Source organism: Phascolarctos cinereus, unplaced genomic scaffold (genome assembly GCF_003287225.1).
Source record: "Phascolarctos cinereus isolate Bilbo 61053 unplaced genomic scaffold, phaCin_HiC Scaffold_726;HRSCAF=1367, whole genome shotgun sequence".
Classification (NCBI taxonomy): domain Eukaryota; kingdom Metazoa; phylum Chordata; class Mammalia; order Diprotodontia; family Phascolarctidae; genus Phascolarctos; species Phascolarctos cinereus.
Window position 1 is genome coordinate 389722621 of NW_027556098.1, and position 13975 is coordinate 389736595.

The following is a 13975-nucleotide window of genomic DNA, read 5'->3' on the forward strand; positions in this document are numbered from 1 at the left end:
GGCAGAGATGAATCATACCTGAGCAGGAGGTGAGGATGTAGACAAGGGCAGCAATGCAGCTGCTACTGATGAAGGCCAGGAGCATGTCGTTGTTGAAGGTCCTTCGTACCTCATAGTCAAAGAGATCTGTGCCCCCATAAAGGACTTGGACTTTGCTGGAGGGAAAAAAGAAAGTGTTGAGGAAGTAGAACCTGGAGCTAGCCATCATTACATGGAAGAGGACACCCAGTTATCCTACATCACAGAGAACCGGGGAACCACTCTTCTCACTAGCCACAGCCACCCCATACCTTCCTCTTTCCTCTTCTCCAGCCCCCCATTCCTCTTCTTTTCCAGTTCTGGAATTATAACCAAATGAATACTGTCATTGCGCTTGGAAAGGGTGTGCCAATATGGCTCCATTCACCATCTCTAGAACTTTCAGACTAAAGTGCCCCTCCTTGGCCACCTCCCCATGCATGTTGTCTCTCCTTTTAGAATGTAATCCTTGAGATCAGGAACTGTTTCCAGTTTTTTACTGGTATCTTTAGAGCTTAGGACAGTGATTGGCACATTTTAATTGCATTTCCTTCCTACCTTCCTTCCTTCCTTCCTTCCTTCCTTCCTTCCTTCCTTCCTTCCTTCCTTCCTTCCTTCCTTCCTTCTGCCTTTTCTTCCACCCTTCCTTCTTCCCTTCCTTCCTTCCTTTCATTTATGGGGTAAACCATTGCAACAGTTTTAGGTTGGGCACTCATCTCTCCCTTATATACCTTATGATTTATCCATGACAAACTTTTCCTCCCAGATGGAATCCCCCTGTTGGGACATTTACTTCCGACTCTCATGCTACAAACTAGCTTAAACCACCACCACCAACAACCAAAAAAGAACCCACAGTGCATTTCAAAAGACAAATGCAAACTTGGTGGCTTTCTGTTCCCCATGTCTGGAATGGACTCTCTCCTTCCACATCTTTCCTCCTGTTAACAACCTTCCCTGCCTTCAGGCTCCACTCAGGGGCCACCTCTTCCAGGAGGCCTTCCCTGATTGCCCCTGTTGGAAGCCATCTCTCCTGCCTTGAATCTCTCAGGCCTGTTTATCTGAGCTCACCTTTACCCTCACCACACACTGCCTCATATCACACTCAAACGCATATTTCTTGTTTCCCCAAACTACAGTTTAAGCTCATTGAGGCCAGCCCTTTGGCATGTTCATTTTTATATGTCCACAGTACCTAGCACAGAGCCTTGTACATAATAGGTACTTAATCAATATTTGGTGAATGAATGAAGCTCTGAATAACCCAGGCCACTGCTTCCCTACATTAGCACAAAATATGAAGAATTGGCTATAATTTTCCATCAGTCAGAAGAGTGGGGTAGACATTTCAAATATGGGGGTGGGCACACCCCAGAAACCATAAATAGTGGCTCCCCCTGAGACCAATGGGCCTGGTGCCCCATGTCTGGGGTCTTGGTGTGTGGGGGTAGTTACACCCTTTGGACCTTTTGGGGAGGGAGCAGAGGATCTTCGGCTGCTTTGCCCCATGATAAAGTCTCTTATGGTGATGGGAATCAGAACGTCATTGACTCATTCAGCCAATAGACAGGCACTTAATAGCTGTCTACGATGTGCAAGGCCCTATGCAGTGCCGCATTGGGAAAAAACCCAAAGCACTCGTTGCTGTCCAGGGGCTCACATTCTTCTGGGACTCTGGGTTTAGAGATACGGGTACCTTAAAGATCAGTTAGTCCAAACCCGTCATTTTACATATGAGGAAACTGAGGCCCAGAGAGGGAAAATGAAGGTTTCCTATGGGTGTTAAGTTGCACAGCTGGACTTTGAACCTAGGACAGCTCCCTCGAAAGCCAACACTCTTCTTACTATCCCTTCTGCCTCCCAATAACAGGTCAGATGCAGAAGTATGAGAATAGTTTAAATAAAGATGGTGGGAGTGAGGAAGAGGAGGCCAGTGAGGTAAGGGAATGGGTGAGGAGCAGAGGTCTGGAGCTGGAAGGGACTGCAGAGGGCATCCAGTTCAACCCCTCTTACTTTAGAGATGGGAAGACAGAGGGCCACAGAGATCAAGATATGGCAAGGTTAGCTCGGTAGCAGGTGGGATTTGAACCCAGGTCTGAAGACCCCTAATCTATTGGTCTTTCCATTGGGCCACATGGGCCCTCCCTTCTAGCTTACCGCTTCTGAAATGTGACGGCCTCACCTCACCCCATACCCTCCCTGAAGAGGGAGGGAGGGTGTGGGGTGAGGTGAAGCCATCACATTTCTCTCAAGAGGCATTTCTGAGCAATCCTAGAAACTCCAAGAAAAAGTGAAGGGAAAGGAGAGAAGAAAGAGAGGGAGAAAAGACAGTAAATCATCCTCCCTGCCACCCCACTTGCCTATGGATGGACATTAATGGAGTTCTTGTGTCTGCAAACAATCCAGCAACCTCAATGGCCAGTTCTACCTGGAATCTTAATCATTGCTGGTTCTAAGAGGGAGTGACAGGGGCTTGGCCTGGGCCCATCCAGGGCCTTTGTTGTGTGATTTAGTAGTCCCGGAGGAGGTCTTCCTGGATAATTAAAGCACACAACAGTGATCCACCATGTTCCTTCATTCATTCATTCATGCTGTCATGCCAGCCTTTCTCCTTATCCTAGGTTGAGGGTGCCTTTCCTGACATTTCCACCCCTGGGGCCATCTTGTGGTTACTCAGAGAGAGAAGGGAGCCCCACCTCCAGGAGGGCAAAGGAGGTTATACCTGGGAGCCTAAAGAAAGCGTATGTTCATAGTGGGGAGACGGGCTGGGGGAGGGGGCTCAAGGACTTTTGTCATGTGTTATTGCCGTCAATCAGTCAATAAATGTTTTTTAACCATTTACTATGTACCAGGTACTGTGCCAAGCACTGGTAACACTATCACCCCACCCTATATACTCTCTCCCTCTTTTGGGCTGTTTGAAGCAATAAAATGGAAGGGATCTCCCATGTGGCCCAATGGTAAGACCAATGGATTTGGGGTCACAGGATCTGGGTTCAAACCCCACCTGCTACCCAGACTATCTTACACATCTTGATCTCTCTGGCCTCCGTCTCCCCATCTGTAAAGTAAAAGAGGGTTGAACCAGGTGACTTCTGAATTCCTTGCAGCTCCAGACCTCTGGTCCCATGATCCAGCCCAGCCTGCAGCCTTGAGGCCACATGAGGCTCGCTAGGTCCTCAAGTGCGACCCAAATTTCACAGAACAAATCAGATTTGTTTAAACTTTTTCTTTAAATGAGAAAACTGAGGTCCAGAAAATGACTTGCCCAAGGTCATGCCAACAGTACAGAGAAGAGTCAGGGCTTGAATGCCAAGCTTCTTACTCCAAACCCAGTGACCCATCTCCTGCGTCCCAGCTGCTTGGGGGAGGGGCTCTTGGCCAGTCCTGAATTGCCTGGCCCTGCTTGGGAGCACTGTGGCTCTTTCCTGTCTTACCTTCCAGTGGCAATGTGACCTTCGGGCTTACTGAACTAATCAGCCAGAGTGGCTGCCCTGGACCTCAGACTGTATTTTCCTTCCAGCCTCCTCTGGGTGTGGAGATGAGACAGCTAAAGGACTAGGGAGGTCTAGCCTGGAGAAAAGAAGACTTGGGGATTGGAGACTGCTGCATGATGGTTCCGAAGAGGAATCAGATTGGTTCTGTTTGGTTCCAGAGGGCAGAACTAAGGCAGAATTAGAGTGGGAGCAATGGATGGGAGTTACAGAGATAGAAAGGACCTCCTAACTATCAGAGCTGCCCCAAAGTGGAGTGGATTGTACCCCAGCGCCCCCCCCATTAGACTGGTCTGTGATGACGTAGAGGGCGCTCGCGTTCAGGTACGGGTTCATGACCTCTGAGGTCCCTTCCAGCTCAGAGATTCTGTGAGATCAACCTTGCTGATGGCACATGATGCCAGTGACCAGAATCTCTTCCCTGGTGTCCAACATTCCTTACCCCACTCTCCCATCCCCCCAGATCCCTAGGCTGGCCCCTCTCACCTCGTAGACTGCTTGGCCAACATAGCTACATAAGTGACCACAAAGCTCTGAAACTTGGTCCTCTGCTCCTCCCAGCGATCTTCCACAGAATAGTAATTGGGAAGAGGGGCTCCAAACAGGATCTCACTTCGGAGGAGGGAGCTTTTTAGGTTCTCAGCCGACAGACCCTCATCCACGTACCAGTAGAATTCTGGGTGAGTCATGGCCAGCTTGAGGGAACCTGGAGGACAAGGGAGACACGGGAAGCTAGGATTGTGGTACACTTTTAAGAACCCTCACTGTGGAGTCAGAGGACCTGCCTCTGATGCACACTGTGTGACCTTTAGCATGTCATTCAATCTCTCTGGGCCTCATTTTCCTCATCTGTAAAATTTTCAGGTTGGACTAGATGGCCTCTGAGGAACCTCCTGGCTCTATATCTACGATACTATGACCCTCTCTCTGCCCTGGCTGCACCAGGGACAAACCTGATATTGGCTCACGCTTCCTTTCACCTTCTCTGTTGGTCATGCTGGACTTATGGTGCATTCGAGATTATGCAGTCCAACCCCCTCATTTTGTAGGGGAGGAAACAGACTCAGATGGGAAGTGACTTATCCAAGGTCACACAATTAGCATCCACCCTCTTTCTCATCTCCTCAGATACACTCTCCACCACTGACTTTTTAATGGTCTCTTCAAGACCCAGACTCACTCTCTCTCTCTCTCTCTCTCTCTCTCTCTCTCTCTCTCTCTCTCTCTCTCCTGACCTTCCCTCCATGTATTCACAGCACTTAGAATGAGAAGACTCCCTAGAGACTGCTAATGCAGCCCTCCCCCCTCTCCTTTTTTTAAGGCAAAGACTATTCTAGGTTTGGAGTAAACGTAATTGGGCTCAAATCTTAGCTCTTGCCACTGACTCCCTCTGTGACCTTGTTCAAATCACTTCATCTAACTTGGACATGTAGTGACTGTGTGGCTCTGGGCAAGTCACTTAACTGCTTAGTGCCTCAGGCAACTTTTCTAAGCTTCTAAATTACAGAAAAGGTGCTGACCTGCATGGGTAGAGTAAGTGTCTCACCCTGAGAGAGAGCCCTACATAGATGAACTCTAGGCTCATTTAATAACAGCAACAACCCCACAAACTGTTTCTTGGGAAAAGAGCCATGTGTTTAGTCCCCTGGGGTTTCAGACTCTCCCACACCCAAAACCCACCTCCAGTCTCTCTCTTAGTTCTTTCTCCATCTCTACTCCTTTCCCAGCTGGCTCTGGAGGAGAAAGTGAGGCTGGTGACTTTGCATAGCCCTCCCTCACTTAAATCCAATTCACTTGCATATCATGGCATCCCCTCCCTGATGTCATGGTCCTCTTCCTGAATGAAGGACAAAGAACAGCTCCTTTCCCATCTCCCCCTTTCCCTATCACTTAGCTTCCATGGACCACCTCCAGTGCTTCCCACAACTCCCTCCCAACCTCTGGCTCAGTCCCTTCCTGGTTCCCACACCTTAAAATGTTCCTCACCCCGAATGTCAGCCAGGTCTTGGCCCATCCCATCATAGTAGATCTTGCCCCCCCTCTCTGTGGGGAAAAAGTAGGTCATCAGAGAGCTGGGTGGGGAACAGTAGGAGTAGGAGCCCAGAGGCAGATCCTTGAGCACCTCATGAGGCTTCCAGCAGAACTCCCGGAAGCCTGGATGGTCCATGATCTTTCTTTCAATCTCATGGATGGTGACCAGCCGCTCTGTGGTAAAGATATTCCTTTCTGTATCACCCCGGGCCAGGAAGATGAGCTCAATGCGCCAGTGAGCGTGGGTCTGGGTATTGGCACTCACATATGCCCGGGAGTAGTCCCAATGAGAGGTGCCCCTCCGGAGTCTCCCACTCTGATTGGGCAAGGATACCCCAAGGGGTGGAGGAGCAGAATGTAGACTTTGATCAGGCCCAAATCTCCTGGGGCCTGGAGTGTCACATGGGTGGCATCTACTCTGATTGGCGGCAGCTTCCTTCTGTGGATGTGTGTTCTGATCGGCCACCGGGCTTTCCTGCCAGACTTGACGTCCGGTGGGATGGGTCATAGGGATAGCCCTCCGGAGGCGGGCAGCAGGCCCGGAGCTGTTTCCAAGGTGTAGTTGCTGCAGCTGCTCTGAGATGAGTCGCTGAAGGGTCTCAGAAGTGAAGTCGGCTAAGTCGCGCCGATTGCGACCCCAGGAACCGAACTGGGATTTGAGGGCCAGGGCCAGGGCATCAAAGCGTTGGGATGCCTCGTGGTTGCGGATCTCGAAGGCATTGTATGAGATATCAATGTCCAGGGCTGGGTAATGCAAGAACATGAGGGCTGCTAGCGCCGTTGGGATGGCGCAACCGAGGAAGAGGACGAGCCCCGCACAGTAGGGGTTGGTGAAGGCCCAACCCAAGGTGTTCCAGAATCCAGAGGCTGGTGGCAAGGTGTGCGGCACCCTGGAGCTCCAGCAACATTGCCTCCTCATGCCGGGGCCGGCTCTTGCTTCTGGGATCCCACAGGGCTCTCTCCTTCTGCTCCCTCCTCTTCCTCATCTAGCCAAGCTTCTTGTAGCAGTGGGTCATCCTCCACATCCATGGTCTGTGCAAAAAAAGAGAAGAGGTCAGCAGGGCTCAGGAAGTGGAGGAAGGTCCTGGGACCAGAGGCTGGCCACCTAAGCGGACACCGAAGCCTCCGGCACCTTCCCTGGGCACTGGGCACTGCCCTTCCACCCCACCCCTCAAGAAAATAACAATAAGAACACATCTACTAGCTGTGCAACCCTGGGCAAATTGAAACCTCTCTGGGCCTCGCTTTCCTCATCTCTGAAATGAGGAGGTTGGACCTGACGATCTCTAAGATCCCTTCCCCCTTTCAATCTATGACTGTGGGATTCCCACATCCCAATTCCTTAAATACCTTTCTTTGCCCAAAGCCCTTTGCCAGCTCTGAATTACAGTAAACAGAGTCAAAAGTGGATTTGAAGTCAAAATATCTGAGTTAGAATCTCAAGTCTGCTACCTGTGAGTCTGGAATATCACACTTGGGAGGGACCCTCGCGGAACATCTAGTCCAACCTGTAACCAGACAAGAATCCTCCCTGTAGCCCACCCCAGGAGAGGTCACCCAGGCTCTTCCTGAAGTCTTCAGGGAGGGGGAAGGATGGCTCTTCATGACCCCATTTAGGAATTTCTTGGCAGAGATACTAGAGTGGTTTGCTATTTCCTTCTCCAGTCCATTTTACAGATGAGGAAACTGAGGCAAACAGGGTTAAATTACTTTCCCAGGGTCACACAGCTAGAAAATGCCTGGGGTCAGATTTGAACTCATGAAGATGAGTTTTCCTGACTCCAGGCCCAGCACTCTATGCACTATGGCACCCCCTAGCTGCTCCACTGTTGTACTTCTATACTAGTCTAATTATTAAGAGGCTTTTCATCTAAAACACCCTCTTTGCAACTTCTGCTAGTTCCTGTTCTGCCCTGGGGGGTCAAGCAAAGACCTTCCTTGTAACAGCCCTGAAGGGAGTTAGCATGATCTCTCCAGGTCTTCTCTTCTCAAAGCTGAACATTCCTTTGCAAGACCCTCCTATGGCATGAATGCAAGGCCTTGGCTGAGGCCCTGGCTGGCCTCCCCTGGGTGCTTTCCAACACTGACCACATAATTCTGCATACAGTTTGACGAGGGTAGGCTACAGTGGGAAGAGGGAAGGGCTGGAGCCAGCTCATAGGATCTCTCCAGAGCCCTTTACACCTTGGAGATCAGCAAATGCTATGAATCAGAGTTTGGTTTATTGTTATGGTGATTGTTCAGATGGAGAAAAGTGATGGAGAAATTCATGATAATGCAGTGAAGCTTAAAAGCGTGTCGTGTGTACATTATTTTTTTGAGTGTGGACTGTTAAACATTTCTAGCACACTGTTGGGTCTATTGTCTCCTTATTCCCAGAAGCTTGCCCTCTCTTAATTCAGCGGATGATCACATGATATCTCTTGGTCTCCATATCTCACTTTTGACTCATAGTGAGCTTGTGTTCTAATAAGACCCCCAGATATTTCTCAGTTGACCTGTTATACTTTAGCCATCTTATATTTGTGAGGCTGACTCCTTGAACCCATGGGTAAGACTTTTTTTAAATCCCTATTACATTTTCATCTTATTAGATTCAGTCAAATATTCTTCCCTATCAAGATTGCCTCAGACTCTAACTGTCATCCAGTGTGCCAGCTCTGTCTCTGTCCCTCCTGGCTTGCTGTCTGTGCCTCCCCTGTAGAACAAGGGGCTTAGACTGGGTGGATCTCTGATGCCTCGTCTAACTCCAGGTTCTATGATCTCCTTTGATCCACCAGCAGCCTGATGAGTTCCTTTAAGAGTCAGGCAGGGAGGTAGAAAGGGAGCAAAAAAGGCATGGCTGGGCAGGTCCCCCAGGGTGAGAAAGAAGAGGAGAAACAAAAGCAGAAGCAGCGGATTCCCCCTAATTTGCCAGGGCTAATTTGGAGTCCACCTAGGGACCACTGGGCATCCAGGGCCCTGCTCTCCCCCACCCAGCCTGCCCTCCTTTTGGAGGAAAATGAGCCATTATCGAGTTAGAGCGTGAGGCAGCGAGATGAGGAAGCTAATTACACCCGACCTGACTAATTAATGCTGACTTCCCGATTAAAATTCTCCAGTGTGCTTCATTTCAATTAGATGTTCCCTTTCTAGGGAAAGGAGGCAGCTGATGAGGAGCATGCGGGGAGAGTAAGAGAAAAGAAAAAAGGGCTTAAGAAGGAGAGAGAAAGATTAAGGACTTAAGAGGGGGGGAGAGAAAAAAACAAGAATGTGAGAAAGGGAGAGAAGATTGGAGTAGAGGAGAAGAGAAAGCTGGAAAGCTGGATAGAGAAAAAGAAAGCATGAATGGGGAGTGTGGAAGAGAGTCTGAAAAGAAGGAGGGAGAGATGCACATGAGAGGTTAAAGAGAATTTTGGAGAAGAGAGGGGGAAAGATTTCAAGACACTTAAGAAGGGGGAGAGGGAGAGAGAGACAGAGGCAGAGAGAGGAGAGACAAAGACAGAGGGACAAAGGAGACAGAGACAGAGAGAGAAAGGAGAGGAGAGAGACACACACAGAGAGAGAAACAGAAAGAAAAGAGAAAAAGATACAGAGAAGGGAAAGGCAGACAGAGACAGAGACACAGAAAGATAGGAGAGAGACAGAGAGGAGAAGAGAGATAGAGAGAGACAGACAGAGGGAGGTGGGGAAAGAGACAGAGAGAGGGAAAAGAGAGAGAGGGAGGGAGACTGAGTTGAGGTAGGAGAGTGAAAAGACTGAGGGGATATAAGGAAAGAAGAGAAGAGAAGGAAAGGGGAGAAGACAGACAAAGAGTATGAAAACCCAGCAAATGGGCAGAAGACATGAAAAAAGGAGAGGGCTAGAAGGAGAAGGGAAAAGATTTCTGTAATATGTAATAATCCTATAGACAAAATCATTAATCTTCATATTTTAATACCTTTAGGTGAGGCTTTCAAGGGGGAGGCTAACTGTTGGGAAAGCCCATTTATATTCTAAAAAGTAGCCTCTTTCAAAGCAGCCCTTGTTCTCCCTGATAGGAAATGGCATGTCTCTGGACAGAAGGTGGAGAGTGGAGGTGTGTTGGCTGCAGGGCAGATGGTGCCCAGACCACAGTGGTTAGACACAAGTTGGGAGGTGGGGCCTGGGAGGGAGAAGGAAACCACTTCCCTAACCAGGATCCTCCACACAATCAGCAGGACTTTGTAAGACTTTGTAGTCTGTCTTGCTTCACTAGATGACAGAGGAGGTTCCCCACCCAGTTCTCTACTCACACATGTAGCTGGGACCATTGTACCTCCCAGGTGGCACCACGTACCTTGGTCTCAGTGTGTGCAATAAAACCCCATAGATGTATAGTTTTATGTTTAAAACCAATCAATCAGCAAGTCTTTATTAAGCACCTACTGTGTTCTTCCCTCCACTAGGTACCGAAGAATCAAAGACAAAAGTGATTCAGCCATTGCCCTCCTCAAGGGGCTTACAATCTATTGGGAGAAAGCACACATATTCTTAAATAGAAAATTGTTAACTAGATAATTCAGAAGGATCACAAGCATCTCTCAGCCTCCATTTCCTCATCTGTAAAATGGGGATAACAATAGCCTCTCGTACGGGTGTTGGGAGAATCAAGTGAGATAACATAAAGCACTTCACAGAATTTAAAGTGACATGTAAATGCTGCTGCTGCTGCTACTACTGCTACTACTACTATTTTAACTAGACATTCTTCTAAGGAAAGGAAAGTGATGCTGAAAGGGAGAGGTGGAAGGAGGAGATGGGTTTATGGAATTTAGATCGGAAGATACTTTAGAAATCAACTCAACTCAATCAAGTCCTCTCTCTCTCTCTCTCTCTCTCCTCTGTCTCTCTGTGTTTGTCTGTCTCTGTGTCTCTCACTCTCTCTGTCTCTGTGTCTCACTCACTCTTTCCTCTCTCTCTCTCTCTCTCTCTCTCTCTCTCTCTCTCTCTCTCTCTCTCTCTCTCTCTCTCTCTCTCTCTCCCTCTCTCTCTCTCTCCCTCTCTCTCTCTCTCTCTCTGTGTCTCTTTTAAAGTATCTAGCCCAATCATCTTTTTTAAATAGTTTAGGTAACTGAGGTTCAGATGGTGAAGTGATTGGCCCAAGGGATACAAACTCAGGTCCTTAACTCAAAGCCAATGCTCTTGCCACTACATTAAAGTCACAGACATAGGAAGTATCAGGGCTAAATTCTAGTTCTTCTGACTCCCAGTTCTGGGCTTAGGCAGAACTTGGTTAAAAGAGTTGGACTGCAGAAAGTAGGAGAACGCTGTGAACAGTCCATCCTGGCAGTGGCAGGTTATTAGGAACCTGGAGTAGATATGGTAGCAGGACGGAGGCAGAGGGATGAATTCCATGCTTTCTAGGGGTCCTTGTGCCTTCCCCTCCCATCACTCCCCTTTTCTCCCCAAGGCTCCCTGAACATAGGCCCCCATTCAAACAGCAGCAAGCTATTTATGTTTCTTGGGTGTGCCATGACCTCATTGAGAAACCAAGGGAGGACCCTGCATCCCTGATGAAGGTCCTTTTCTAAGCAATCCCTTCTCTTTTCTAGAACATTGGGCCCACAAGGAAGTCAATAGAAGTCAGTAAAAAACTAGTTTTGAAACCCACCTCAGATGTTTGCTAGCTGTGTGACCAAAGACAAATCAATCCTAAGTGCCTCTGGCTCCTCATTCATAAAATGAGGATAATAATGTTTATAGCATGGGCCTTAGTACTGTTGGCTTCCATACTGGGTCACTGTAATGATCAAATGAGAATTGTGGGTTTTGAAAATCTTAAAGTACTATGTAAATGCCATCAATTAGTATAGTGCCCTGCACATAGAAGGCACTTACTATTATATTTGTTGAATAATAACTAGCATTTATATAGTGCTTTAAGGTTTGAAAAGCACTTTTAAAAGGTATCCCATTTTTTCTTCACAACAACCCTGGAAGACAAGTGCTAGCTATTATTTCCCCATTTTACAGATGAGGAAAACTGAGGCATTAATTGACTTAACGAAGGTCATACAGATGGTAAGGGTCTAAGACAGGATTTGAACTCAGGTCTTTCTGACTCCAAGTCTGGTGCTGTGGCCATTGTGCTATCTAGCCACAATTATAATAATCAACATTTCTATAGTGCTATTTAAAGCCTGTGAAGCACTCAGCATGCACTGTTTCACTTTAAGCCTCATAATAACCCTATGAGATAGTCACTAGACTGGGAGAGATACTATTTTTCTTTTACAGATGAGGAAAGTGAGGTTCAGACAAGTTACTTGCCCAAGAACACACTAGTAGGTAGCAGAGGCAAGATTTGAACCCTAGTCTTCCTGACTCCAAATCTAGAACTCTAGACACTATACTGTCTCATCATAGCAAGCAAATTATAACTCATATTTATTCATACCTCAATATTTCTGAAGCACTATTTTCATAACAACCTTGTGATCATGCAAATGCTATTATCAACATTTTACAAATGAGGAAACTAAGGCTGAGAGAAGGTAAGCAACTTCCTCCTATTCACTTGCTAAAGCTGAGGTTTGAGCCTATTATGTTTTTTGACACTGAATCCAGGGTTCTTCCCACTACTCTATTTCCTACTTAATCTTACCCACATTCAATCCTCTGTGAGAGGCCAGTGGGGATCGTGAGGCTCGGGTGGGGCTGTTGGCCAGCTGAAGGAAAGAACACGCAGGAAAAAGAAGAGGCCCACATCCCAAAGGAAGAGCCCTGGGCACAAACAGCCCTGTTTGTGTTTGGGCTTCCTGGCCCAGCAGGCAAGACATACCACAGAGAGGCTGGTTTGTTTTTCTTGCTCTTAAAATGACAAGAATTGATTAGCGTAATGCAGCAACAGAGGGACCCAAACAGGACTAAGTGATGCCTGCTGCTTCATGTTTGAACGCTAAGACTGAAGGCAATTGGGGATTACTTGAAAGGAGGGGTGGTTTTGGGAAGCAGAGGAGATACCTCTGTGGGATGGAGAAAAAACAGCTCTCCCTTAGACTCTGCTCTTATCAGCCAATCTTTCTCTCCCCTCAGCCCGTCTGAGGTACCTAGCAATCACCTGGGTTCAAATTTAGCCCTAGCCCTTAGTGACTGTGTGACTGTTGGCAAAGCACTCCTGGCACCTCAGTTTCTTCATCTGTAAAATTAGTTTAATCACCCTGAGGAAAATGGGTCATAAACCTTTGCGCACAAGAGACAGAATTGTTGTTATAGGCTAATGAAAAGAATCCTGGATTTTGCAATAAGCGATCTCCCACTTGTGGGAGAATGAACCCCAGGTTTATGGGGGAAGTGTTTTGTTGTTGCTTTTTTTGCTTTACCATTTCAATAAAGGCTTTTGCTTTGAGCTAATTATGTCCTCTGGCTGACTATTGAAAGGTGAACACATTGGTGGGGGTTTATGAGCTATAGCTTTGAGAGGATCAGAACTGCAGAACCTGGGGTAGCTCTTTCCCGAGTGTGAGGCCCTGGGTACACACTGTGTGATATTTGGGTTTGTTGCAAGGCAGCTTGCTGTGTGTTTCCTCACCTGAAAAATGAGATTCATGATATACTAGGAAGTGGCTGCATCAACAGTGGTATGTGTACATAATGGAATACTGTATGTGAGGAACTCAAAGAAACACAAGGTAATCTGTATGAATTGATGAAGGGTAAAAAAATAATTAGCAGAGCCAGAAAAAGAATATTCACAATGACTAGATAAATTGAAGCAGGTAGGTGGTGCAGTAAATAGAGTGTTAGACCCAGAATCAGGTAGATCTGAGTACAGACGTGAACTGACATTTACTAGCTGTGTGACCTTGAACAAGTCACTTAACTTCTGTCTGCCTTAGTTTCTTCTTCTGCAAAATGGGAGTAATAATAGCACTTACCTCCCAGAGTTGTCATGAACATCAAATTAGACAATATTTGTGACATGCTGTTTTCATTAATGCATGTAGATCATTAAAAGGGTTCCAAACTCCGAGTAACTGAAAACCAACAATGGTCCCAGAGAAAGGGAAAAATGTATATTTTGTCAAATACTGACACTCAAATAGGCAGGTATAATAGATAGAATACTGAACATGTACTCATGATGACCTGGGTTCAAATCCCACCTTAGACATATACTAGCTGTATGACACTTAGCAACCTCTCTATGTCTCCGTTTTCTCATCTGTAAAATGAGAGGATTAAACTCAGTGGCCTCTCAGGGCTCTTTCAACTCTAAGCTGTATGATTCTATCATCTTAGCTTAACTTTCTTTGTTACAAGAGAGTGAGTAATTTCCAGAAACGACTTGTGTAGAAATAAAAATACATCACTGAAACTTATTTTTAAAAATGATTTTTTAAAGTGAGTGGGCTGGAATAAGTCTTTCCAACAAAAGATCTCTAAGATCCCAGCTGCCTCTTTGATCTCTGTCTCTTTCGAATACTCTTTCC

The 13975-nt window shown here is 47.0% G+C and overlaps 1 protein-coding gene across 1 annotated transcript in view; it reads right to left on the reverse strand.

Moving 5' to 3' along the window:
• Window positions 1-6572, reverse strand: part of DISP3 (dispatched RND transporter family member 3) — a 42354-nt gene extending 35782 nt beyond the window's left edge. The window contains 4 exon segments of the mRNA XM_020973945.2: window positions 19-155; window positions 3999-4218; window positions 5499-6452; window positions 6455-6572. Of these exon segments, the coding sequence (XP_020829604.1) occupies window positions 19-155; window positions 3999-4218; window positions 5499-6452; window positions 6455-6572 (1429 nt within the window).
• Between the last annotated feature and the right edge of the window lie 7403 nt (window positions 6573-13975).